Source organism: Astatotilapia calliptera, chromosome 4, assembly GCF_964374335.1.
Source record: "Astatotilapia calliptera chromosome 4, fAstCal68.1, whole genome shotgun sequence".
Lineage (NCBI taxonomy): Eukaryota > Metazoa > Chordata > Actinopteri > Cichliformes > Cichlidae > Astatotilapia > Astatotilapia calliptera.
The window spans coordinates 15,147,361-15,171,910 of record NC_137425.1 but is presented as its reverse complement, the minus strand read 5'-3'; the positions used below and the strand labels follow the sequence as shown (position 1 = coordinate 15,171,910).

Below are 24,550 nucleotides of genomic sequence, written 5' to 3'. Positions count from 1 at the left end.
AACAAATTTCCTATCTAATGATTACAATAAATATTTGCTTGCACGTAAGATTTATTGAACAGTATACAATATCAAATGCATGCATTCTTTTAGAATCAGTACAGATGAAGCAAGAAAACTAAATGATATACTAGCTGCATCACAGTGTGCTGGATTAATTAACATTTAAATGCTCTATGCAACAATCTCAGTTTTGTTAATCTTTTTCTTCAACAACTGTATGGTCACTTAAAATTATGAGATGTAAATATCTTTGTATCACCAGTGTAATAAAGGAAGCACCTTAGTACCTTTTTGTAATGACATTACTAAGGTTACAGGAAACATGACAGTAAATGCTAAACGTGAATGAACTGTTACAGGAAGAAATAAAGTATGGTGGGTGGAAGAAACACGAGAGAATTACTGAAGACAAAAATCAAAACAGGAATTTAACAATATGCACAGAAGTAATTAAAATTTTAAACATTTAACGTAACAAAAAATAACAAAGAAACAACCTGAACCTAAACTCAAACTGTAATATATTCACCAATAATTCCAAACCCAGAAAAAGCTAAATGGCAGGGAGATGACAGAAGTAGCTGATGATTTCCTGCAGCTTTACTTAGAGCCATTTCTCACTATTTGTCATGTACACATATTGTATAACTGCAACAAACAAGTATTTGTCATTAGAACTGTGATGTAAAAAAACTTTTCAGTGCTGGATGAGGCTCAATGTTTAACTGATAAACACTTACATTAAAATAAACGTTCCCGTCCCAATGAACCAACAGTATACACGTCAACTTAAAACATTAAATTATGATATTTAAAACAAGCAAAAAAATCAAAATGCTTTTGGAAACCGTAGTCTCAGACTCTTACAATTAAAACCATAAATCTCAGGTTTAAATGGAGAATGCATTACATGTCTTCACGCTCTGCTATAAGTGATTAAAAACTACAACAAATTTTTAAAAAGAAAGAAATCAAAACATGATTTAGACACTCGTGATTAACACCTTAATATTAGCAGTTTTAATTGATATCTATAATATTCAAGATGCTTTTTGTATAAAATTCATTAAAAAGTCAAAAGTACACATAAACACAACATTAAAAGAGAGCAAAACAAATATTACTGTGATAATATGTAAAGACCTCGTGTCTCTAATCAGTGTTTCCTCAGGGATGTCCTGTGGGTTATCAGGCCTCAGCTGTTTCTGTGGAGCAAATTAAAAATGGGTGCTGGATGGATCAGTTAAATTTAAATAAAAACCAGTGCTGTCACCGTTAATCTCGTTAACGTGAACCGATCCATGTTAACATGTCAAAACTGGCAAATCCCTGTTAACGAGTTAACGAAGATTAGTCCTTGTGAGGGGTTACTCGGCATTAGCGTGTTCACGCAGACGCTTTAACGCCGTCATCACGACTAACACGATTAATAATTAACTCATCTGGAGAACAGACTGACTCAAAATCCTCTGAATGTTTCTATCAATGCATTTCAAGCAGTTTGTCCGAAGTTTGTCTATTCTGCACTACAGATGGGTTGAGTGCATTAAAAATGTTTATCGTGTTAACTTTGATGACGTGTATTAACATGATTAATGCTAACAGCACTAAAAACATTGTTCAAAATGATCAGAAAAATAGTTCATGATCACAGCCTTTTAAACAATTTGTGACATTTTAAGATTTACCCAGTGTGGTTACTTTTTTTCATCTTGATCGCCATTAAGTTCATCACAGTGTTTCTTCACCATCTCAAGATGTTCCAAAACATCTAAAAACAAAGTATTTGTTTTTATTAAATATTTATTGTTAGTGTTTGTATTGTGAGGATTCCTAACACTTTATATATTCTGTTTACCTGGCAGTGAGCAGGCCTCAGTCTTGAGTGAGTGTTCAATGGACTCCTCCATGGTTTTCTTCAGCGTCCTCAGGACAGTTTCCTAATTTATCATCAAAGCCTTTGTTACTTTTTAAATAGGCAACTATTGAATCCAAGAATAACTGGACAAGAGATAAATTATTGGTTTGATATGTTTCAAGACTGCTTGAAAAAAAAAAAAAAAAACCTTCAAATCGTTCAACTGCTCCAACATGGCATTTTTTGCCTCTTCAAACATGTACTTCTTTGACTCCACATGTCTCTCAATAGTGTCCCTCATCCTCTTCAGGGTGCCTGGTCCTTCAAATGCTGCTGCTTCTACAAGGAGACAATCATTTTCATGCACAGTTGAATAGAAATACCGAATTTTTCTAACCATAAGGCGCATCGGATTATAAGGCGCATTAAGCAAAACAAAACAGTAAGATAAGTCAAACTTTACTCAACTCATTCTTCTTGCTTCCTCCACTTCCGTATGTGAAATGTGAAAATGAAAATTACCTGAAGCGCCTCAATGCTATGCTTTATATTAACCAAAATGTCATATAACTGTATAGTGTAGTAATAAGTGGACACGACCCTGATAATAAAGGCATTAGACTACGTGTCCTTTAGTGGTAGAATGTTGGAGACTCTCGCCCACATTTGTCTGTAGAAGTAGATAACAGGGAATCATCTCTCAGTGGAAATGTACTAGAATACTGTGGTTTAGACTAGAGTGAGACAGTTTGTAATAAAACTGTTAAGCGCACACTGCCATTTGGAGATTCGTGGCAGAGTGTCATGTAGGACGCATCTCCCTTCTGGAAGTAATAAAAGTGTAAAATGGTCTAGTGAGCAGTGAGTTGTCTTCCATTAGATGCCTATGAGGAATCGAAAGAACTCGGTGAAGTGTTGATATTTAACACGTACCATTGATTCATTATTGTTGAATTCTCTCACAGCTGCTCTATTCCCATGTTGTTGCACTATATTAATGACTAACCTCGTATTGTGGATGGATTATCTCAGCTGTTCTCCTGACTGAAGTTTGGTCCGTTTACAGCATCTTGACTTGTGAATGCATTTCTCCCTAATCATCGGGAACCTCCACATTAACTTTCATCGAGTGGAAAAAAGTTAGCATTCATCCTCCAGCTTCACTGTGTTTATGTTATGCAAACATAGGTATGTTCCTAGCGATTACGTAGCACATCATTATATACCAGCTAGTCCAACTTCAGTGTATAAAAGGCTCTGAGATTTTATGTCCTGCAATATTGTTTGGGGTGGAGTTGTGGGAAATGACATAGGCAGAGGTTTGAGGTACTGCACTGCTGCTCCAGAAGGGAAGATTGTATTTCTGAGTTAGTTCTGTTACCTCCTCGTGTAAGTTTTGTTCCTGTTTGCCATTCTTCACCGTGATGCTCCGAGTGTTCAGTTCATGACTAGAAGTAAATTTCCTTAAATATGTTATTTGGCATGTGCCACTGGCTGCTGCCATTATGTAGTAGTTTATTTGGCCACACGACGGCAACAAAGTTCCTTGTCAATGGTTAGGGTGAATGTTTCTGCTTATAGTATCGCATTACCGCTGTGCTTAATTGGAGTTATTATATATTATGTCATGGACGTATTTATATGGATGTGTTGGTTTATTTCATTGGATATTTTTGAGTTTATATTAGTTTAGCTGCTGCTGTAATATATTCGGTCTCATGGCAATTTATTTGTTACTACAGACTGCTGGCAACACTGAGCATCTAGTTGGCAATAAAACGGACGGCGGTGACAATCCAGCAAAGTGGAAGTGTCTTGTCCTCCTTCCTGTATCCTGACCGATACACCATCTTGTTAGCTGTTGAACCTAAAAGAACTAGCCCTCACCTAACACTTCTCAACATTCAGTAACCCTACAAAAGTCACTGCTGTTTAGTTTGCTCTCTTCATTTATGTCTGAAGTGATAGCAGAGCTATACGTTTTGATTTTTTCAAAAATCTCTCAGTCAAAATATATATGTGGTATATCGTATTTAGATGGAAACTAGTGAGCTAACTTCCTGCTAACTTCTAACTCGGTTAAATTTAATAAATTGTGTTTTCATGGATGTCTGGATGTTAAACGGATTACGACTGGGATTATTCTGCGAGGCTGCTGATTATGGTAGCCGTAATGTTCCGACAATCCATCAAGCGGTGCGGCTTCGTAGCTTACCAAAGTAGTACTAAAACATTTTTGACAGATTTTTGAACGCTGTGTACCACTTAAAATCAATTCGAGGTCAGTAGGCATAACCAGAATTCATACATAGGGCGCACCGGATTATAAGGCCCACTGTTGATTTTTGAGAAACTAAAGGATTTTAAGTGTGCCTTATAGTGCGAAAAATAAGGTAATTCACCTCTTTCTTACCTTTGTAGCATCCTTTCATGTTACTCCTGATTGTCTCTGTCAGACTGTTGTAGATCCATTTCTTTTGTGTGAGGATGGTTTTGTTGAGCTTTGTCTTCATTTTTTTTTCCTTAGAGACATGAAATACGGATTAACATTATTTAAAACAACATTAAGGTAAAATAACTACAAGTTCAGTGTTTGAATGACTTTCTAATAATAGCTAAGCTAACAGGTTCATGGATAGGGAAGTTCTTTTACCTCGGTCTGGAGAAATGTCAGTTGCAGTTCGACATTTTTGTACTTTTCAATCAGTGAATCAGTGCTGAGTGAAAACGCATCAATGGCCCCATTGAAATTTCCACATTTTAGGTCGTTTCTGAATGGGGCAAAGATGTGGTTTATAATAGCAGTATTAGCAAGTTTATGATATAGTGCAATTTGGATACATGTATTGTTGTACATATTGGTGCTGTTCAGAATTAGATTATTCTCACGGGAAGGTCTTTCTGAATTTTTCATCAATGCTTTCAGTCAAATAAGACGCTAATATCATGTTGAGGTTTTTAGGTTTTCCTTTCTTTGGTTTCTGGATGCCATCATTCCTAACTGCAGACTTTAGTGTCTTGTGAAAAGATCTGCCACTTGTTTTCTGAAACAAAACAGAATTTTTATTTAATTTTTTTTAAACACATGGTCACAAAGTATCCTGAGGTTTTGATCCTGTAATTAAAACACATACACTGGGGTGCAAGAAGGACCTCAGTTTTCTTTCACATAAATTTTGGGATTTTTCAACTCCCTCACGTAGGTGTTGTTCAAAAGCTTTTGTAATATCTTCAATTGCTTTTTTGACTCGATTATGTTGGATGCTCAAGTTTCCCTCAAGGACTGCACACACCTCGTTTTTTTGTTCAACCTGAAAAAAAAGAAAGATCATTATTTAAAGCAGTAAAACATCACATAATGGTTCTTTACTCATTTTTGAGGCGGTCTTGAGAAACCCAGGCTTTTAACAGGAATCTCATGCATAAGTTCAGTCAGATAGGTCTGTCATCATTTGTCTGCCTCTGTCTATTCGTTATGTCACTTCCATTTTTCCACACTATTGAACTCATTACTCTAGTCTGATCATTTTTTGCCTTCTGCAAATCAATCATCCTCTGTTCTCTGTGCTTTTATATGATTTTTTGTCATTCTGCCTTTCAGACTCTCATTCATGCAACTTGCCCCCTCCCCAACTTCACCTCAACCTTCCTGCGGTCACTCAGAGCACCATCCAAACTACCATCTTCACTACCCCAAGAATCTAGACTCTGGGAGCCTGTTCTAACTCCCATCATTTCTGTGCTCTCATTGGTTCACTGGAGTCTCATTGGTAAATAACTATTTAATCAAATTCTGTATCTCAATAATTTTCAGTTCTTCCAAATAATCTCTCTCCTTTCGATCACTAATAATAAATTACCACATATAGATTTATGATGTCCAGTATCCCACATTTTCAGTGAAGGTCAGCATGTCTTACAATATATGTTAGTAAACTTTAGTGAACATTTTATGAACATTTTTATTTTATGCATTTTTATGACCTTTAAGGAGATTATGAATGAGGCTTTATTGCCTGATCTTACCACTTCTCTGCTTCTGGCTCCTTGAATCAAAGACAGAATCCCATGAGCTCCAGACACATAGTTTGAGGTCTCTGAATGAGCGTCATTTAGATTTTTCAAAATTTCCTTGAGTTTCAGTATTTCTGTTATAAATTGAAAAAGAAATATAAATCTGAGCAATACATTTTCTGTTACACAAAAACATACCATCACTGGTAGTGACTTCACCTACCATTGACATCTGGATTTACATTCTCCCCTTTGAGGAACTCTTTGGTGCTCACTGTGAAGACTTGGAAACTATCCTCACTGAAGTGATTCTGAGAACATTTTTGTTAGTCAGTTTTTATTTTTGGACCGTTTAAGAAGATAATTGTTTTAGATTTTGCTGTCAGATTATAAATTTACCGTAATCGTTTCCCGCTTTTTGAATGCATTCATCACTGCTTTCTTAACTTTGTTTCTTTTAGAAAGGAAATAAAAATTGGATGTAAAAGTAATTTATTGTTAGTATTGTAATGGAAAATTTCAATTATTCTTATTTAAGGTTCAAGCATTTGTGTGCATACTTAGTTGTGGCACTGTAATGAAAACTTCCACTGAGCAGTCTAAAACTAGATGAACTTATTTCAGCCTCAGTAGTTGAAAAAATAACTCCTTTTGCAGGTGGTGATAATGCCAAGAGCATGAACAGGATACGCATTGTTCAGTTAGGTTTCAGAGCGAGCTGCGTCATGTGCTGTATGATCACTTTCGGACTTCCTCACTTTTTTGGGGAATAAATAAAGGTGAGAGCTGCACTTCTGTTTCAGAGACTGCATGACGGCGCCTGACTGTGTGTGCTCTCTCTCATGCGCATGATAATAACGAATGTTCATTACAGCCGAATGTGTCTGTGGAATTAAATTAAATTTCCACAACAGTATTTATCTAATTAAAAACTTATTAAAACACATATACATAGATTTTTTTTAAATGTATAACTTTTAATAATGACTTTTAAACAACAAAGCAACAAAAAAGTGAATCATATGGTCACCATGTGTATCTGTAACTATCTGTGTAACTTTCTTTGCAATTTGATTTTTTTGTATATTTGACTTACATATCATCTGGTTTTTCATGATCTGACTTGGTGCAGATAAAATGAATTTGCTGACACTCGCCACCATTTCCCAGCAGGCTGCTGACACCTTCCAGGATGTCCCAGGCTTCTCTTTCTGATGCTGCTCGAGTCATTTCAGTCACAATCCACACTGTAGAACAACTGGCAATAAGCTGAAAAGGAAATGAACGTATGTAAATTATAAATAACTAATGCTTTGAAGAAACATGACATGACTTCTGTGAATTACCTCTGTCCACATTTGATCTCTGCTTCTGTTAGAGTCACCGTTTCCAGGAAGGTCCACGAGTGTGACATGATCAAGAAAATCATTGTCTGGCACTTTGACAGTCACACACTTCACAAGTGGCCAGTACCACCTCTTTACTTCTTCTGTCTCATTTGACTCACTTCTTGTATATCTCACAAATTTTTCAGACAATCCTTCAGCCTGCAAAAACAAACAAACAAGATAAATACAAGCCAATTGAATGTATGTGCCCATAACAAAGATTTTAATGATTGCATGAAAAAGAAGATGGGAAATTAAAATAAGACATCCTATCTCAAAAATCTGAAATGAAAACCAGGAAAATAAATCCAAAGTAATTCGATTTTTTTATTTAAAAAAAAAGAAAAAGAAAGAAAAAAAGAAACCTTTTTCATATTTTACTGTGGATCACAGTAAGTGGCCTGGTTCTTATATAGTGATTTATTTTACTGCATGTAAACATTTGAAGCACTTTATAAAACTTGCCTCGTTACCCCAAGCACTTTTTTCTGGGTATGTTATTTCTAGCTAACATTTACACACATTCATTCACTGATGGATGCATCGAAGATCAACTGGGGGTTTGTAGATATTTGGCATGCAGACTTGAGGGAGCCAGGGATTAAACCACCAACCCTCCGATTAGTAGGTGACCTGCTCGACCTTCTGAGCAGGAGTTTTACAAATTTTAAACTCTTCAACACCACCACAAAGAAAACTGCAAGCTCCATGGTAACAGGATAATCAGACAGCAACAGGATAGTAAACCATAAAATTTTAACCACCACAATTTCACTTGTTTTTTTGTTTCTTGTTTGATGGATGTCAAACATTTTGGAAATGAGGCACATCGACATATCGCCGACATATATCTGCTCAGCAATAAACTGCAGCAACATCTGCTTCACCAGTGCTTTGTCTCTGTCTGCACTCTCCATTAGGGTGGCATTACATAGCGTGGACATCTTCCTGCTGCAAAGGTGCAGCATCAGGGTACCTTAACGCTGCTTGGGTAACTATTGACTGCTCATTATGTGATGTTCATAAGCCACACACTGCTATGTATCTCACCCAAACTGTGGTCTAATATATGCTTTAAACTGCAAGTATTCCTTTGTTCTAGAAGAAGAACCAGATTTTATTTTGGTCTGTATTACTGCAGACTTACTGAGTCACTTTCCAAAATTTTTATCTTGGACATTTGAAACTCTGGAATATCTCTGAAATATTTGTTGTCCATGAGGCTGTGAGTTGATTTTTCTTTCCACTCTTCTCCATACAGCGCTGATAACGTTTCATCACGGTCAAGACAATCACCATTACCACCATCATCATCATCATCTTCTTCAAGAGCCAGTTTTAGGGACTGCACCTCATTTTCCCAATCCTAAAAAAGATTATATCTTAATTTTAGTAAAGCAGTTTTTGTATCTACATTGTAACACATTACTTCAAAAATCACCATATTCATATTTCATTCTACCTTTTTTGTAATGAACTCGATGTGTGCCTCATACTTTGATCCATTGGTAGCCTCCACCTTTATCATTACTGAGGTACATGCACTGACACTTCCAGAAGGCAACAGGCCCTCCTTATTTATGATGGCATTGATTAAAGAACTCTTTCCAGCCCCGGTTCTACCAAAGACACCAACCAGGTGTCTCTTTTCTGTCTCCAAATCTTTGATTTTATCCCTGTTGAACGAGTTTAAATATGGATTAACTGACCCATTCTCAGAAATATCAAACTGAAAATGCAGTAAAATCAGAAAAAAATTGTTTTTTAAAATGTGTTGAAAAAATTCAACTTACTACTGGAACAAACTACACAGCTCCATGTTGAGCTCTGACCGAGTTTAAATCTTTAGTATGTTTATTATACCAAATACCAGCAAAATGTTACAGACTGTCCCAACTTCCCGGGAAATGGTTGGAAGAACATCCAACAAAAATAGAAAATCTTTATTACTCACTTTAGGAAAGCGCTGAGCTTGTCACGGCCATGTAGTCTTTGACTGACGCGTCTCATTATGTCTTTGACATCAGACAGTATTTCTGTTTCTGTCAGAGAAACAGAAAAAAACCCTAATAAGTAGGAACTTGGAACCAGTGTAATGCAAATATGGTCCACTGATATGCAAATGTAACCCATGGTTATTTTATTGCCAATTGTATTCTATTTTTATTCTAATTTTAAGTGTTACTGTTTTGTTAAGTGTTGAGTTTTCCCATTTTCCCATGAATGCACCATAGCGCTGTGCGCGTTGACTTTCTTTCACTGCATCCGCCTGCATGGAGCTAGATGCGCAAAGCTGTGTGGAGATTCAGTCCTGCAACGTGTTGCGCTACAGAATTAATGTTTTCTTTGAAGAATATCCTGGCTGTTTTTTTTAAGTGGTAGAAATCTGCTGCAAGGACCGAGCGGTGCCATCTAAGGACTGGATGCCACTAGAGGTGCCTAGAAAGGACGTTCTCAATCTGAAGGCCACCTGTTTCCTTGGAGAGTGGTAGGATACAACGATTTGTAATTTTGTTTAAGGATTAACGTTTTTTAATGAGCTCTCAGGACACCTTATGTTGCTACTTTTTTCCTTTTTGGGTCAGATCTGATTCCACTTAACACAAAACCTGATGCACCAAAAAGCAAAACAGTGACTAAAGACAATTCAAATAACTTGAACGCTTACCACATACTGAACACAAAGTGCACTGAACTGAAATGGACAGCATGCCTGACACATTTATGGACACTTGAAGTGATATGTTGTACATTGTTGAAGATTACATGTTTGAAATTATTTAAAGGTTTGTTCATGTCTATGTTTTGAACCATTTAAATGTTGAATACACTCAAGTCACTTTTTTCCTTAAGTTGTTGTCAGTGTCTCATTCTGAGTGGAAGGTTTTTCCTTCTTTAAGTTGAGTTACCACTGCCAGTCTCCTTACGATCCTAACTGAACCCAACAAGAGGAGATTCTGAAATATTGTTTTTTCCTTGACCTTGGATGACAGATTACTGTGGATTTGACTGATTTTGACTACTCAGTTAAAAATGGTGACACAAAGCAGGAATAAGTGTGAGGATTTCATATATGTGTGTACCTGACTGTGATCCTGCTGCACAGTTGTCTTGTCGTTTAGGAGATGGTTGACATTCGTCGAACTCAAGTTCTGACTTTCTTTTTCCTTTTTGGATTTAAACAAAATAATACAATTTAAAAAGAAAATCTGAATATTGAAACTTCTGATTATGGTGTATTTTAGATGTTGCAAAAATAATACTGTGAAAATAAATAAATAAATTAGATGTATTAACATGAGAGTGAGATACATTTTTCTCACCTTTTTCACTTATGGATGGCAAATCCTGTGGAAGCATATAAATATTCAACTTTCACATGAAGTTAAATTATTATAAATTGTACATGTATGCATAATTGAATTTATAGAAGAAATCATTGCTCCTGTACAGAAACAATTTGTTCTTTAACAAACTGTCAAAAACTTTCACATGCACTTTTTAAAATGTACACACTTATATTTACATATATTCTCAACTAGCACAGTGATTAAAAAAAAATGGAAAACTTTTGCATTCTTGCCTCTCAGTAAACATGATCCCATGAGTCAATGTTTCTGCCTAATTCAGCACCAGTGACACAGACCTAGAGACCAGTTGGTGACCACCCCATCCCTGGCAACCACCAGCTGTTAGGGTAAAATGTGTATTCCAACATCAGGCAACTACATCAGTTGTTTAGTGGTTGGTAGAGGTTGTAAGAACTTTAAGTCGCAGGGTAGTCTTAAGGCTTGTGTGACTGGGGCTTTGCTTTGACTCAGGTCACCTTAGCGTATATTTATGAAGAATGAAGGCATGCTGCTTCATTATCTGATTTCCAATAACCCTTACCTGATCCAAATCAGCTGTCGCTATCACTATGTAGCAGGGTGACACAATAGGACTTTCATGAATTTCCCCCATGCACATTAGTGGTGTGAGATACTGCTGGATTTGGTATTCCTTTTATACTAAGTAAATAAAGGCCCAGTATCAACGATTCTGATACAGATACTAATGCTTTTTAATAATTATGGTGGATGGTGGATCAAACTGCTAAATCAGAATGAATTTTCATGACCTGTAAGTGTTTGGGGGATTTTCTTTTCTTTGGATTATTAATTAAAACCAAGGACAGAAAACATATAATGAGAAGTCTGTATCACATCTACTTGTAGTTTAAATATAGTAACTGCACAGTATCCCTTTTACAGTTAACACAAAGGGGTTATGATATATTCGGGATATTTGTTTCAATTACAATAAATGTTATTATGACACTTGAAAGCAGCAGCACTTAGATGGCCAGGTTGCCTCTTTGATGATTCTAGGAGTAACAAAGAAACAGAAACCAGTATCCCAAAAAGTTTATTCTGTTAACCTGGACTGTTTTCAGTGGGAGAAACGTTTCATCGCTCATCCAAGTGACTTCTTCAGTCTCAGCTAACTGCAGGTTTCCCCAACCTTATAAACATTTGCACTTTATATAGTTGGGAAAACTTGGGATTTACTTACCTGGATGATTGATATTAGTTTCTGTCTTGATACATGCTCAATCTCATTATGCTCCTATTTATCAATATCAATACAAACTTTGGCATCTATATTTTGGTTTGATCCGCCCACCACCAGGGCCATGCAGAGCTGTTTAAAGGGGCGGGTGCTCAAAGTTAAAAACAGGCACATAGAACCAGGCTGAACAACAACACACATTCTTTAAGAATCTAATACAGAATCGCATCATACTATATCACTGTTTTACCTGATGGGGTACAATGTTGCTGTTGAGGAGTTTCTGCTGATCCTGCTCCTGATAGTGCAGGAGGAACGGGCTGTGTTGAGCTGCGACTGGAGACTGTAAAAAGTCCATAGGAGAGATGGTAGCTGATTAAACAAGTGCTATGAGATAATAATAAAAAGATTGGTGAAAGTGCCATGTCAGCAACCATAAGGCAACAAAACTGTGAGAAACAAACTAGACTATGAATCACTCTTTGCCTCTCTTCTTCCTCCCATCTCCTCATCTCATTTATCACTCTCTACTTGCTGTCCATCTGAGGCACAATTTACTATTGCAATAAACTATTATTTAATTATCCACACTTAAAAACCTCATCTATCTATTCAATAATAAAACTGTTTTTGACTTACTTGACCAGAAGTATTGACGGCTTCTTTTTGTGGTTGAGTTGTATTTTGCTCTTCCTAACATAATGAAAACATGGCAAATCCATATTGGCAAAATATGTGAATAATATAGCTATCATAGACACACTGATAGTTAAGTAGTTTGTGCACCATAATAATTCTACAACAAATTCATCTGTAAACTTTAACACGAGTGAGGTTTTTCAGACAAAAAGGAAAGAAATCTTAAAGGATTTAATTACCTTTAACAGCTTTAGTTTATCCTTGAATTTTACTCTAGGTCCAGCTTTTGTGATCAATTGATCAATTTCCTGATCATTGAGAAGATACAGACTTTCCTTATCAATTTCTTGAGCTGTAATAAAGTTAAATAGCAGAAATAACGATTATTTATAAAATTACTTCAGAAACAGTTTTTTAAAGGAGTTCTGCATTGATGTATGATTTGAACACATTTAATTCCCTTTTATTTTAAGCAAGTATCACTTTCCAGTCTTAGGACATCTTCTCTTGCACATTTTGTGTAGTAAATATGAAAATGTGTATTAATAGGTATTATTTTTCAGAGTTAACAAAACGTATAAGTATCAATATCTGTACCCATCACTGATGCACAGTAATAATTTACCTTCAAATGCCTCAATCCAGTCACTTAGTTTCCATTCAGTCAGTTTGTTTCGCACAAAACCATCCATGACCAAGAATAGAAACTGAAAGAAATTGTAATTTCTGATCCTGTCAAGGTGAACGAGTGGACTCTAGCGCAGAACTAAGGTTTCAATTAAAGAGAGTTTATTTACAGTGACACCAGGCGCTATAAACAACCGTGCAGGGCAATTAGTGCTCCCGGGAATCCAGGGAAAAATGAACACGTCCAAAAGTCCTCTTCTCAATCGCCAGTCCCTCACACGTTCTCTTTTGTACGATACACGACGTCCACATACGAATATCCAAACTCACGTCAAAGACAAGGGAAAATAGGGAAGCGTCCAGTAGGGTCTGTACACGGGAAGAGAACACAAATTAGACATCCACAGAAACACGAGCGCCACGATCCAGCGATAAGTAACACAGAGCCGCCGCCCTGCGCAGCAGGTGAGTGGAATAATTGCAGGTGCGCAGGCCAAGAGCGTGGACCAATGACTGTAGAAAATGTGGGCGGCCTGACAGCTCCCCGTTATGCTAGCTGCATTGTAGATCATAAACCCCGCCTCCTCCGTGTTAACGGATGGCACTGGGGTCAGACCGACTAAAATGAAAGCCTTCTCCTCAGAAACCTTTTTTCTAGAGTTCCATCCGCTATTTTAAGTAGTTCTTATCACATTAATTTGGGTTTAAGGAGTCATTTTTCTCACAAATGTATTTTAATCATAACTAGATGCTGTAATGCAGAGGCGGAGCCAGACATTTGAAACACCCGGGGCTTAGCCCTAAAGGATAGTATGCATGTGGGGGTTTTTTTTGGTTTTGTTTTTTTTTTTGGGGGGGTTAGAAATGACTGAAAGATTGATAGGCTCTGTTCTGAGTTTTGTTCAAAAAAGAATGACTTCATATAGGGAAAAATATATATCACACATGCAGGACACCTTAAACTAGTTTTTTAATTAAGCAGCAGGGCAGAACAAAGTCGGGGCTGTATCAAGACACGAGGACTAAACCCCAATTCAACCAGACCCAGAACTGATCCGGAATTAAAACAGGACTACAACAGTTCAAAATCAGGACTACTTAGGACTTAACCAAGACAGAACCAGAACTAGATGATAGTAGCACTAAAAATCATCATAGACCTGCACTACACTTATTTTTTAATTCTACCAAAGTCCACTATTTAGATTGAGAAAAGTTTATATAATTATTTAGCCTTGTTGTGCAAACAAGCCTAATAAATGTTCAAGCTTAATAAATGTAGAATTTGAAAAATAGCAAACCTAAAAAGAAACACTAGGTACGAGATACATGAGGACCTATGATACGGTGATACTTTTGGTAAACAACCATTTGACTAACATCTCTGTTCTGTCCTCATTCTCCATCTCCCTCTCTGTTCCTCTCTCTCTCTCTGTTCCTCTCTCTCTCTCTGTTCCTCTCTCTCTGTTCCTCCCTCTCTGTTCCTCTCTCTCTCTCTGTTCCTCTCTCTCTGTTCCTCCCTCTCTGTTCCTCTCTCTCTCTCTCTGTTCCTCTCTCCCTCTTTGTGCTGACAATCATCAAATATACAGTTGAAACCACATATTTATGTACTCTTCAGATCAAAACACAAACACTTTTTTAATTGTAACATCAAATCAGACTAAATGTTTATTTTTTTAGATTGATAAATATAAAAAACATATTTGTTAACTTTAAGAGTAAGGAGAGAAATTATCTGTATTTCTTAATTGCAAATGGCACCAAATTGTATGCAAAACTGAGCCACACTTATGGAGCTCCACAGTTCTTTTCCTGGTGTTTTGGTTGACATCTCTTGATGTTCCCATGTCACAGAAACAGGCTCTGTGTTTTGCCTTATATGCATCCACAGCTGTGCCACCAGTTTACTCACCTGGACTCTACTAACCTATCAGAAGCTTCTTCAGCTCAGAATGGAATCGTCTGGAGTTTTCTTATTAATTAACAATAAACTTAGTGTATATGTACTCCTAAATTTGATGAAAGTGATAAAAAATAGACAGCTCTGTCTCTCTTTATTCTGACATTTAACTAATTCAAAAGATATTTCAATATTTTTCTAAAACAAAAGTTTACTCTAAATTGATGTTGTACAGTAAAAATGTTTTCTCCCTAAAGTGTATGTAAATATCTGGTTACAAATGTGAATATCCTGCTGTGTACTGAAATCCCTCTTGTTTTGCATAGAAATATACTGAACAACATACAAAGCATAATATATAAAATAACATTTACCTGAGTTTTTTCTTTGAAAGAAGCCTCTAATGTCCATTCTTATATTTCAGTACATAACTGAAACTGATTTAGTCGGGGAGGGTAAGAACTGAAAATATGAAATAAACACACGTAAGCTAAGACTCTCTAAAAAAAAATAGCATCTGTTCGGCTTTTCATTTCGCCATTTGTTGATTCACTTGAAGAGCAAGTAACGTAATATGGGTCAAGTGATCAGTTTGATATCAATCTTTCGTGATGCACCGTCATATTTACATTATTTGTACAGTACGAATGATTTGCTTTGGTACCTGCTCAAACTTAAGCTCTCCTTAGTATTAGTGATGGGTCGTTCGCGAACGAAATGGCTCTTAGAGCCGGCTCTTTGACGTGAACGACGCGAGCCGGCTCCTTATCGCGAGCCGTCACGTGGTTTTTTTTTTTTTTCTTTCTCTCAGCCTCTCTCTCGCACTTTTTTTCCGCTTCACTCTGCACGCGAGCCTTGTGCTTTACGCTGGGCAGAGGGGGAGGGGCGGTAGTTACACTCAGTAGCACAGGAACAGAGCCAGAGAGAGAGAAAGAGAGGCAGGGACAACAACATTAGAAAGGTATAGTAATCATCCACAACTATTTTCGGTTGCAGATGATAAAGGATTGAGAAAGTTTATTCATGCAGGTCCATATGACAGAGAATATGCATGTTCTTTTTGTTTTCATATTATAATTTATATTTAATTGTGTTGTGGTTTGCAGTGTTTTGTGTTCTTTTCACTTTAAATTTGTTTGTTTTTCTTTCTTTCTTCCCCACTTTCTCACCATCTCTTCTCCCCTCTGGTTTTCTTTCTCTCCCTCTCTTTCTTTCATTCTTTCTCCCTGTCCTATCCCTCAGTCATGTCTGTCCCGTTTGTTGCAACCGAAAATAAAATAAATACATAATTATAATAAAGGTCAATCAAATGGACCAATATGGCAAGGCCATGATGATCCACTTGGTAAAATAAATCCGCTTGGCATCTTTCTTGGCCTTAAGACAACAATTCTGATGGCTAAAGATCCAAACGGGACACACAAAAAAAAAAAAAAAAAAAAAGAAATACCAAAAACCGGCAAGCTGGTTCGTGGACAGATTATCAGACTGATCCATTTTTATGGAGAGTAATGTGCAATACCTGATGCCTTTTAGTGGTGAATGATTTATTGAAATTATTTCCGATTATTATAACATATATTCTAATTCAGACTAGATTTGGAATATATATTTGAAAGTAAACAGCTTTGACTAAACAATACAGGGAGTGCAGAATTATTAGGCAAATGAGTATTTTGTCCACATCATCCTCTTCATGCATGTTGTCTTACTCCAAGCTGTATAGGCTCGAAAGCCTACTACCAATTAAGCATATTAGGTGATGTGCATCTCTGTAATGAGAAGGGGTGTGGTCTAATGACATCAACACCCTATATCAGGTGTGCATAATTATTAGGCAACTTCCTTTCCTTTGGCAAAATGGGTCAAAAGAAGGACTTGACAGGCTCAGAAAAGTCAAAAATAGTGAGATATCTTGCAGAGGGATGCAGCAGTCTCAAAATTGCAAAGCTTCTGAAGCGTGATCATCGAACAATCAAGCGTTTCATTCAAAATAGTCAACGGGGTCGCAAGAAGCGTGTGGAAAAACCAAGGCGCAAAATAACTGCCCATGAACTGAGAAAAGTCAAGCGTGCAGCTGCCAAGATGCCACTTGCCACCAGTTTGGCCATATTTCAGAGCTGCAACATCACTGGAGTGCCCAAAAGCACAAGGTGTGCAATACTCAGAGACATGGCCAAGGTAAGAAAGGCTGAAAGACGACCACCACTGAACAAGACACACAAGCTGAAACGTCAAGACTGGGCCAAGAAATATCTCGAGACTGGTTTTTCTAAGGTTTTATGGACTGATGAAATGAGAGTGAGTCTTGATGGGCCAGATGGATGGGCCCGTGGCTGGATTGGTAAAGGGCAGAGAGCTCCAGTCCGACTCAGACGCCAGCAAGGTGGAGGTGGAGTACTGCTTTGGGCTGGTATCATCAAAGATGAGCTTGTGGGGCCTTTTCGGGTTGAGGTTGGTGTCAAGCTCAACTCCCAGTCCTACTGCCAGTTTCTGGAAGACACCTTCTTCAAGCAGTGGTACAGGAAGAAGTCTGCATCCTTCAAGAAAAACATGATTTTCATGCAGGACAATGCTCCATCACACGCGTCCAAGTACTCCACAGCGTGGCTGGCAAGAAAGGGTATAAAAGAAGAAAAACTAATGACATGGCCTCCTTGTTCACCTGATCTGAACCCCATTGAGAACCTGTGGTCCATCATCAAATGTGAGATTTACAAGGAGGGAAAACAGTACACCTCTCTGAACAGTGTCTGGGAGGCTGTGGTTGCTGCTGCACGCAATGTTGATGGTGAACAGATCAAAACACTGACAGGATCCATGGATGGCAGGCTTTTGAGTGTCCTTGCAAAGAAAGGTGGCTATATTGGTCACTGATTTGTTTTTCTTTTGTTTTTGAATGTCAGAAATGTATATTTGTGAATGTGGAGATGTTATATTGGTTTCACTGGTAAAAATAAATAATTGAAATGGGTATATATTTGTTTTTTGTTAAGTTGCCTAATAATTATGCACAGTAATAGTCACCTGCACACACAGATATCCCCCTAAAATAGCTCAAACTAAAAACAAACTAAAAACTACTTCCAAAAACATTCAGCTTTGATATTAATGAGTTTTTTGGGTTCATTGAGAACATGGTTGTTGTTCAATAATAAAATTATTCCTCAAAAATACAACTTGCCTAATAATTCTGCACTCCCTGTATAATCCAGTTTTGAGATCCCTTCCCAGACACCTCAACACCCACACACATCATAGGGCCTTCTGACCTCAGGAAATCACATGATAGGGTGGGGCTAGGTTTCACAATGAGCTCACCCCAAACCTTGGCTGATTGTGACAACACCTGTTTTCACACCTTGGCTCATGTGATTAGGTAGAGGATCAATAGGGGGTCCATGTCCATCTTAGGGGACACTCCAATAGGGTTTAAATCTGGGACTCTCCACCATTTGACCCAGGAACTGAAGAAGCTTCTCGGATGAGAGGTGAAACGTCTTCAAGCAATTTAAAGAAGTCCAGATGCTTCTCTTTCCAAACTTCTTAGACAAGCCTGACCTGGATGACTGAGAACATTCACAGACATACTACAAGCTACTACAAGAGACAAAACGTCACCAAAATAAGACAGGAAATGTCTGAGATTTACCTGGACTAAAATGCATGCGCTTCACACACACAGAAGGCAAACCACAGAGACACGATAGGCTTAACAAAAGAGACACTAAGGACAAAACACATAAACAAGACTAGGAAACAAAAGAGAACCAACAAAATTAAACAAGAAACCGGAGACTATAAATATAGATAACAAACCTCAGAACCCCTATGAAATACTGAACTCTGGGCAAAATGCAAAGTATCAAGTGAAATTATTCCTGAGATTGAAGAAAAAGAACCGTGAGTTCATAACAACAACAAAAAATGCTGGGACTAAGACCCAGGACAATGACAAATATAATAGACTGATTCAGTATCTACTTACATGTGGTCTCTTCTACTGAACTGAAGTCTGTTTCTTCTGTGTATTTTGCACTATGTATGAATAGTCCCCTCCCACCACTGACACAGATCACATGGTGACATATTTTGTGTTACGCAACAGAACAGCAGATCTTAAACACTGCGTCATTACTCAGATAAATCTGTAAATTCATGTTGATTAGAAGAAATAGAAAAAAAAATCATTCTAGCAACTTGAGTTTAGATGTGTGGAGTTAGATATGTTATAGAAGGTGTTGAAAGTAATGCAGATACCAGAGAGTGAAGCCAAGTTGCACACCCTGAAGGTTTTTTTTTTTGTTTTTTTTTTAATAAACTGGTTTCTTATTTGCATAGGCAGAAAGTTGCTGTTGATATCCGGGAGCAGGTAGTGTAAATGACCCAGATTATTTGTTTATTTGATAGTTTTCAAATAGTTAAATCCCTGAACGAATTATACCTTATAATATAGATTAAACTCTTATTTTGAAATTCGGAACGGGCAACTTCCGGGAAGGAAGATCGTACCGCAACTGCTTGCCGCAGAAAGGATTAATGAGAAGGTTATCGTTTTCGCACACTACGTCCTTGCTTGCTATAGAAGGGTCCAAAGCAATCCATTCCACAGTAGGTAAAGGGTGGAGATGGATTTACTCGCTCTGGAGGGAGATCGGCCATTTTCTGTTCTTCTGTCCGTCTCCGAAGCTTCCGACAAACTACACATCGGCGAAGATAGGATGCAACCGTCCTGCCAATTCCTGGTATCCAGTAACCTCTTGTCCTAATTGCACTGAGAGTCATTCCCTTGCCTTGATGTTTGACTTCTTCATGACAGTATGCTATGATCATCCTTGTAACATGATGTTCCTTTGGAATGATGGTAGGGTGTTTAACTGAGAGAGGAAGGTTTGAATCACGGAGTCGACCTCCCACCTTAATCACACCATTGTTGTCCAAGAAGGGGTTGAGGTGATGTAGCTTGTTATGAGGTGGCAGCTGACAACCTTTCTTCAGTAGCCGCACTTCCTCCGAATATGTTTGTCTCTGCAGATCTTTGATGATGAGGCGCTCGGCTGTGCGAACTACGGATTGAAGCATTTGGCTACAGAAAATAAAGACCGATACCCATTAGGCTCTCAGTTCATTCTGAGAAATTTCTATGTCGACGATGGAGTCACAAGTACAGACAGCTCAGAGAAGGCTATCAAGTTAGCAGAAGAAGCCAGAAAACTTTGTGCCCTGGGTGGTCTTAGGCTCCACAAGTTTGTGTCCAATGACAAAGCTGTCCTGGTAAGCATACCAGCAACTGAACGTGCATCAGACATTAAAGACCTCAACCTTGCCTTTGATAACTTACCTTCAGAGAGAGCGTTGGGTATCCAATGGCACGTCGAATCAGACTGCCTGAAGATCAGCACCAACCTTAAGGAACAGCCTGCAACACGTCGAGGCATATTGTCCATTGTTGCATCCCTGTACGATCCCTTGGGTCTCATAGCCCCCTTTTTGCTCATTGGAAAGGAAGTGCTGTAGCAGATGTGCTGCCATGGAACAGGTTGGGACGACCCTCTAACCAACGAACTTCGTCCACGGTGGGAGAAATGGAAAAACGACCTCAACAACTTGGAGAGGATAAATATACCCCGAAGTTATGCCCCGGCAGATTTCGGAAGGGTTATTAAACGTGAGTTACATCACTTCTCCGACGCAAGCACTACTGGCTATGGACAGTGTTCATATCTAAGGCTTAGCAATGAAGAAGGAGACATCCACTGTGCTTTAGTCATGGCCAAATCTCGCGTCGCCCCAACAAAGGTCACCACGATCCCAAGATTAGAGTTGACGGCTGCAGTCATCTCTGTGAAAACCAGCAATGTTTTGAAGGAAGAACTTGGATATGCGGACATTGAAGAGCATTTTTGGACCGATTCCAAGGTTGTACTAGGGTACATCAATAATGAGGCTCGACGTTTTCATACATTCGTAGCCAACCGTATCCAGAAGATACATCTCTACACGAATCAAAGGCAATGGAGATACGTCCCTACTGACCAGAATCCTGCGGATCGTGCTTCTAGAGGTTGTTTTGTCCATGAGCTAATATCATCGGACTGGTTTACCGGCCCTGCATTTCTATGGGAAAAGGGAGTTGACCTCTCAGAAGAGGTGGCTCCGGAACTGTCAGTCGGAGATCCAGAAGTTAAGGAAACACGGACTCTAAACACGGAAACTGTAGAACAAGATTCTCTTACTTATCGGCTGGCAAAGTTCTCATCCTGGACTCGCGCCATCTGTGCAGTGGCTCGCATTCTTCGAAGGATCAACAAGGATAAGTCAATCGGCCTCTCTACAGTGCAGGAAAGAGATGGCGCCACGTACAATATTTGGCCGAGCAGTTCTGGAGCCGTTGGCAGAAAGAGTACTTAGCCAACATTGCCTTTAGACAACGCTGGCACACCCCAAAGAGAAACCTGCAGATCGGGGATATAGTCATAATGAAGGATGAAGACTTGCCCAGAAATGAATGGAGGTTGGGAAGAGTCGTAGAGACTACAATGGACAGAGATGGACTGGTTAGGAGAGTGAAGCTCTGTCTAGGTGACAGGAAACTTGGCAAAAATGGTGAACGTCTTACTAAGCGGTCAGTGCTCGAACGGCCAGTTCAAAAACTAGTCTTATTGTTGGAAGGTGACTAGTCCATTCCTTGCATACTATGCTTCTGTTGTTTGGTCATTATTTGTATTATGAAATCATTGTGTTCTTTCTTCCTATGTTTATGGAGTTATGTTTTTGAACACTAATGATTTGGTGGGAGTGTAAATGACCCAGATTATTTGTTTATTTGATAGTTTTCAAATAGTTAAATCCCTGAACGAATTATACCTTATAATATAGATTAAACTCTTATTTTGAAATTCGGAACGGGCAACTTCCGGGAAGGAAGATCGTACCGCAACTGCTTGCCGCAGAAAGGATTAATGAGAAGGTTATCGTTTTCCATCCATCTTAAAATTAGCATCTAGCTGGAAGGCGAACAGGTATGTTTGTGTGTTGTACTTGTTGTTTACATTTCGGACAATTTGTAAATGTATTACTTGATTGTTAATAAGTTTATGAGCGATCTAGCAGGCTGATGCTAGCACCTCCTGTGCCTTTTCTGTGAATTGATTAGCATAACAGAAACGTGGTTATATCAAGTGAATGTTTATTTGTTTTATGTTATGATTACAGCTCTTACGATGTGTCTATGGCAATTTGTGAATAAATGGGTTGGAATACCCCACCATGGTCCATCCGTAATGATCATTGAGTGCATCGTCTGAATAAAGTCTGGCTGGAATGCTACAGGTAGAAGTGATTTGCACACTAGCTTGAATACCCACTCCTAATTTTCCTCAAAACCAACGACCTCTTGCACAACCACCACCAACACCATTTATTATGCGTGCAAACAAGTTATTATCTGTGCAAATGATATGGTATCCCTATCCTGGGATATCAACAGCAGCTATGAAGACTATATAGATGTGCTCATTGCTGATGCAGGCCTTAACATGTGAAGACTGCTGTTGTACCTACATGCATTTAAACCAAAGACACACACACCAACTAAAACTGAGTGCAAATATTAGGGTACAAATCCACACAAGGAAACACAATGTCAAACAAAGGAAGTCTGGAAAGCAAGGATACTTATTTTACTCCGTACTTTGATGTGTTCTTTTCAGCCTCTCTTACATTTTCAACACACATATTTGTTAATCTTGATGTTTGTTTCATTTCATCATATCGCTGTGACCTCACAGATACAGAGCTTTGTGCTACCACTGTGCCAGGGTGTAAACACCAGTCACCAGCAAATTCTCCATTGAGTGGTTTGCAATTCTGGAGAAGTGGCCTTGTCACAGCATCAGACGAGCAAACCAAGCAAAATAATTTTTAGGAGTGATCTATGAATGGCTTCATGTGTGTGAAACGTGTTTATATTAGGAAAATTTTAATGGCTTTATATTCCAGGATTTGGCTGTTTTTTGTTTGTTTTTTAAAATTACCTGTAATATTCTTTTTATAAACTTTACTCTTGGTCTGATTTTAGGAATCACAGCAATCTAAGCTAAACTGGCACTGGAAACTAAACACAAGGCAACACAGGCTTAAAACGTGACAAGAGAACCACAGCACAAAGAGAGGGTACAACACCACACAGAGCAAACACAGGGCTTAAATACACACTGGTAAATAATCAGGGAACTGGAGACAGGATGGAAACACACCTGGGAGAAATTAGAACTAATGAGAGAAGGGGAAGCAAAACTAGACCCACTGCACGTAGGGCTGGGACTATCAAAATAAAACTGGAAACAAAAGACAATTCACAAAGACACGGACTTGACACTGAGAGACAGACTGAAGGAATATGACACATGGAACACAAGGAAGACACTGACTTAAACTAGAAGGCAGAACAACAAATAACATCAAGAGAACAAAACCATGAGTAACTAATAATCAGGAAGTAGAACTTAAACACAAAACACTGGGTAACAATCAGGACCTGAAACCTGAAACCTGACTGAAACTCTTCAAATAAGCCATTCCTCTGCAGATGATCTGTTAGCTGTTTGACAACTACTCTTTCAAGGATTTTTGATATGAAAGGAAGGTTGGAGATTGGCCTATAATTAGCTAAGACTGCTGGGTCTAGAGATGGCTTTTTGAGTAAAGGTTTAACTACAGCCAGCTTGAAGGCCTGTGGTACATAGCCGATTATTAGAGATAGGTTGATCATATTTAAGATTGAAGCATTAATTAATGGCAGGACTTCTTTGAGCAGTTTTGTAGGAATGGGGTCTAAAAGACACAGAGGATTGGAGGAAGTAATTATAGAAGTTAACTCAGAAAGATCAATTGGAGAAAAAGAGTCTAACTTAACATCAACGGTACTAAAAGTAGCTGTAGATAATGTTACATCTGTGGGATGATTATTGGTAATTTTTTTCTCTAATGATAAGAATTTTATTTGTGAAGAAGTTCATGAAGTCATTACTAGTTAACGATGGTTGGCTCAAAAGAGCTCTGACTGTTTGTCAGCCTGGCTACAGTGCTGAAGAGAAACCTGGGGTTGTTCTTATTGTCTTCAATCAGTGACAAATAGTAAGATGTTCTGGCTTTGCGGGGGGGGCTTTCTTATAAATCAGCAAAATATTTCTCCAATTATGATGATCCTCTAAATTTGTGACACGCCATTTCCTCTCCAGCTTACGAGTCATCTGCTTTAGGGTACGTGTTTGAGAATTATACCACAGAGTCAGGTACTTCTGATCTGAGACCTTAGTTTTCACAGGAGCTACAGTATCCAGAGTCATATGTAGTGAGGAGGTAAAATTATTATTAACAAGATAATTGACCTCTGTTGGGGTAGCGTTCAGATAGCTGCTCTGCTCTGTGTTGGTACAGGTCATTGAAGATGATAACAGTGGGTGGATTACATTCTTAAACCTAGTTACAGCGCTTTCAGAAAGACATCTGTGATAAAGTCTACTCTCCACTGCTGTGTAATCAATTATTGTAAATGTAAATGTTATC

General features: G+C 38.2%; 1 protein-coding gene across 2 annotated transcripts; it reads right to left on the bottom strand.

Annotated features, from left to right (window-relative positions):
• Positions 1-33: 33 nt before the first annotated feature.
• Positions 34-18,531, bottom strand: LOC113018019 (nuclear GTPase SLIP-GC-like). Of its 2 annotated transcripts, XM_026161091.2 has the most exons (23): positions 18,342-18,531; positions 13,079-13,449; positions 12,693-12,805; positions 12,454-12,507; positions 12,065-12,157; positions 10,587-10,611; positions 10,347-10,430; positions 9,218-9,305; positions 8,726-8,939; positions 8,411-8,629; positions 7,222-7,422; positions 6,972-7,144; positions 6,275-6,329; positions 6,099-6,186; positions 5,888-6,009; positions 4,996-5,172; positions 4,751-4,905; positions 4,515-4,632; positions 4,275-4,383; positions 2,070-2,200; positions 1,862-1,943; positions 1,692-1,774; positions 34-1,208 (listed from the first exon to the last, which is right to left on the bottom strand). In XM_026161091.2, the coding sequence occupies exons 2-22, from the start codon at positions 13,143-13,145 to the stop codon at positions 1,701-1,703; spliced, it is 2,442 nt and encodes an 813-aa protein (XP_026016876.2). In that variant the 5' UTR covers positions 13,146-13,449; positions 18,342-18,531; the 3' UTR covers positions 34-1,208; positions 1,692-1,700. The 2 variants fall into 2 exon arrangements, with proteins under 2 accessions (XP_026016876.2, XP_080156426.1); XM_080300300.1 differs by lacking the exons at positions 12,065-12,157; positions 12,454-12,507; positions 12,693-12,805; positions 13,079-13,449; positions 18,342-18,531 and having other exon boundaries at positions 1,705-1,774; positions 10,587-11,208.
• Positions 18,532-24,550: the final 6,019 nt, after the last annotated feature.

What these genes read in the sequence shown, in the direction of transcription:
- LOC113018019 (XM_026161091.2), bottom strand. Translation starts at nt 13,145, where the DNA reads ATGGATGGTTTTGTGCGAAACAAACTGACTGAATGGAAACTAAGTGAC. An exon ending in GCCATCCATAAGTGAAAAAG is followed by an intron (nt 10,431 to 10,586) that starts GTGAGAAAAATG and finishes AAATCCAAAAAG; the next exon opens with GAAAAAGAAAGTCAGAACTT. An exon ending in GAGATCAAATGTGGACAGAG is followed by an intron (nt 7,145 to 7,221) that starts GTAATTCACAGA and finishes TTTCCTTTTCAG; the next exon opens with CTTATTGCCAGTTGTTCTAC.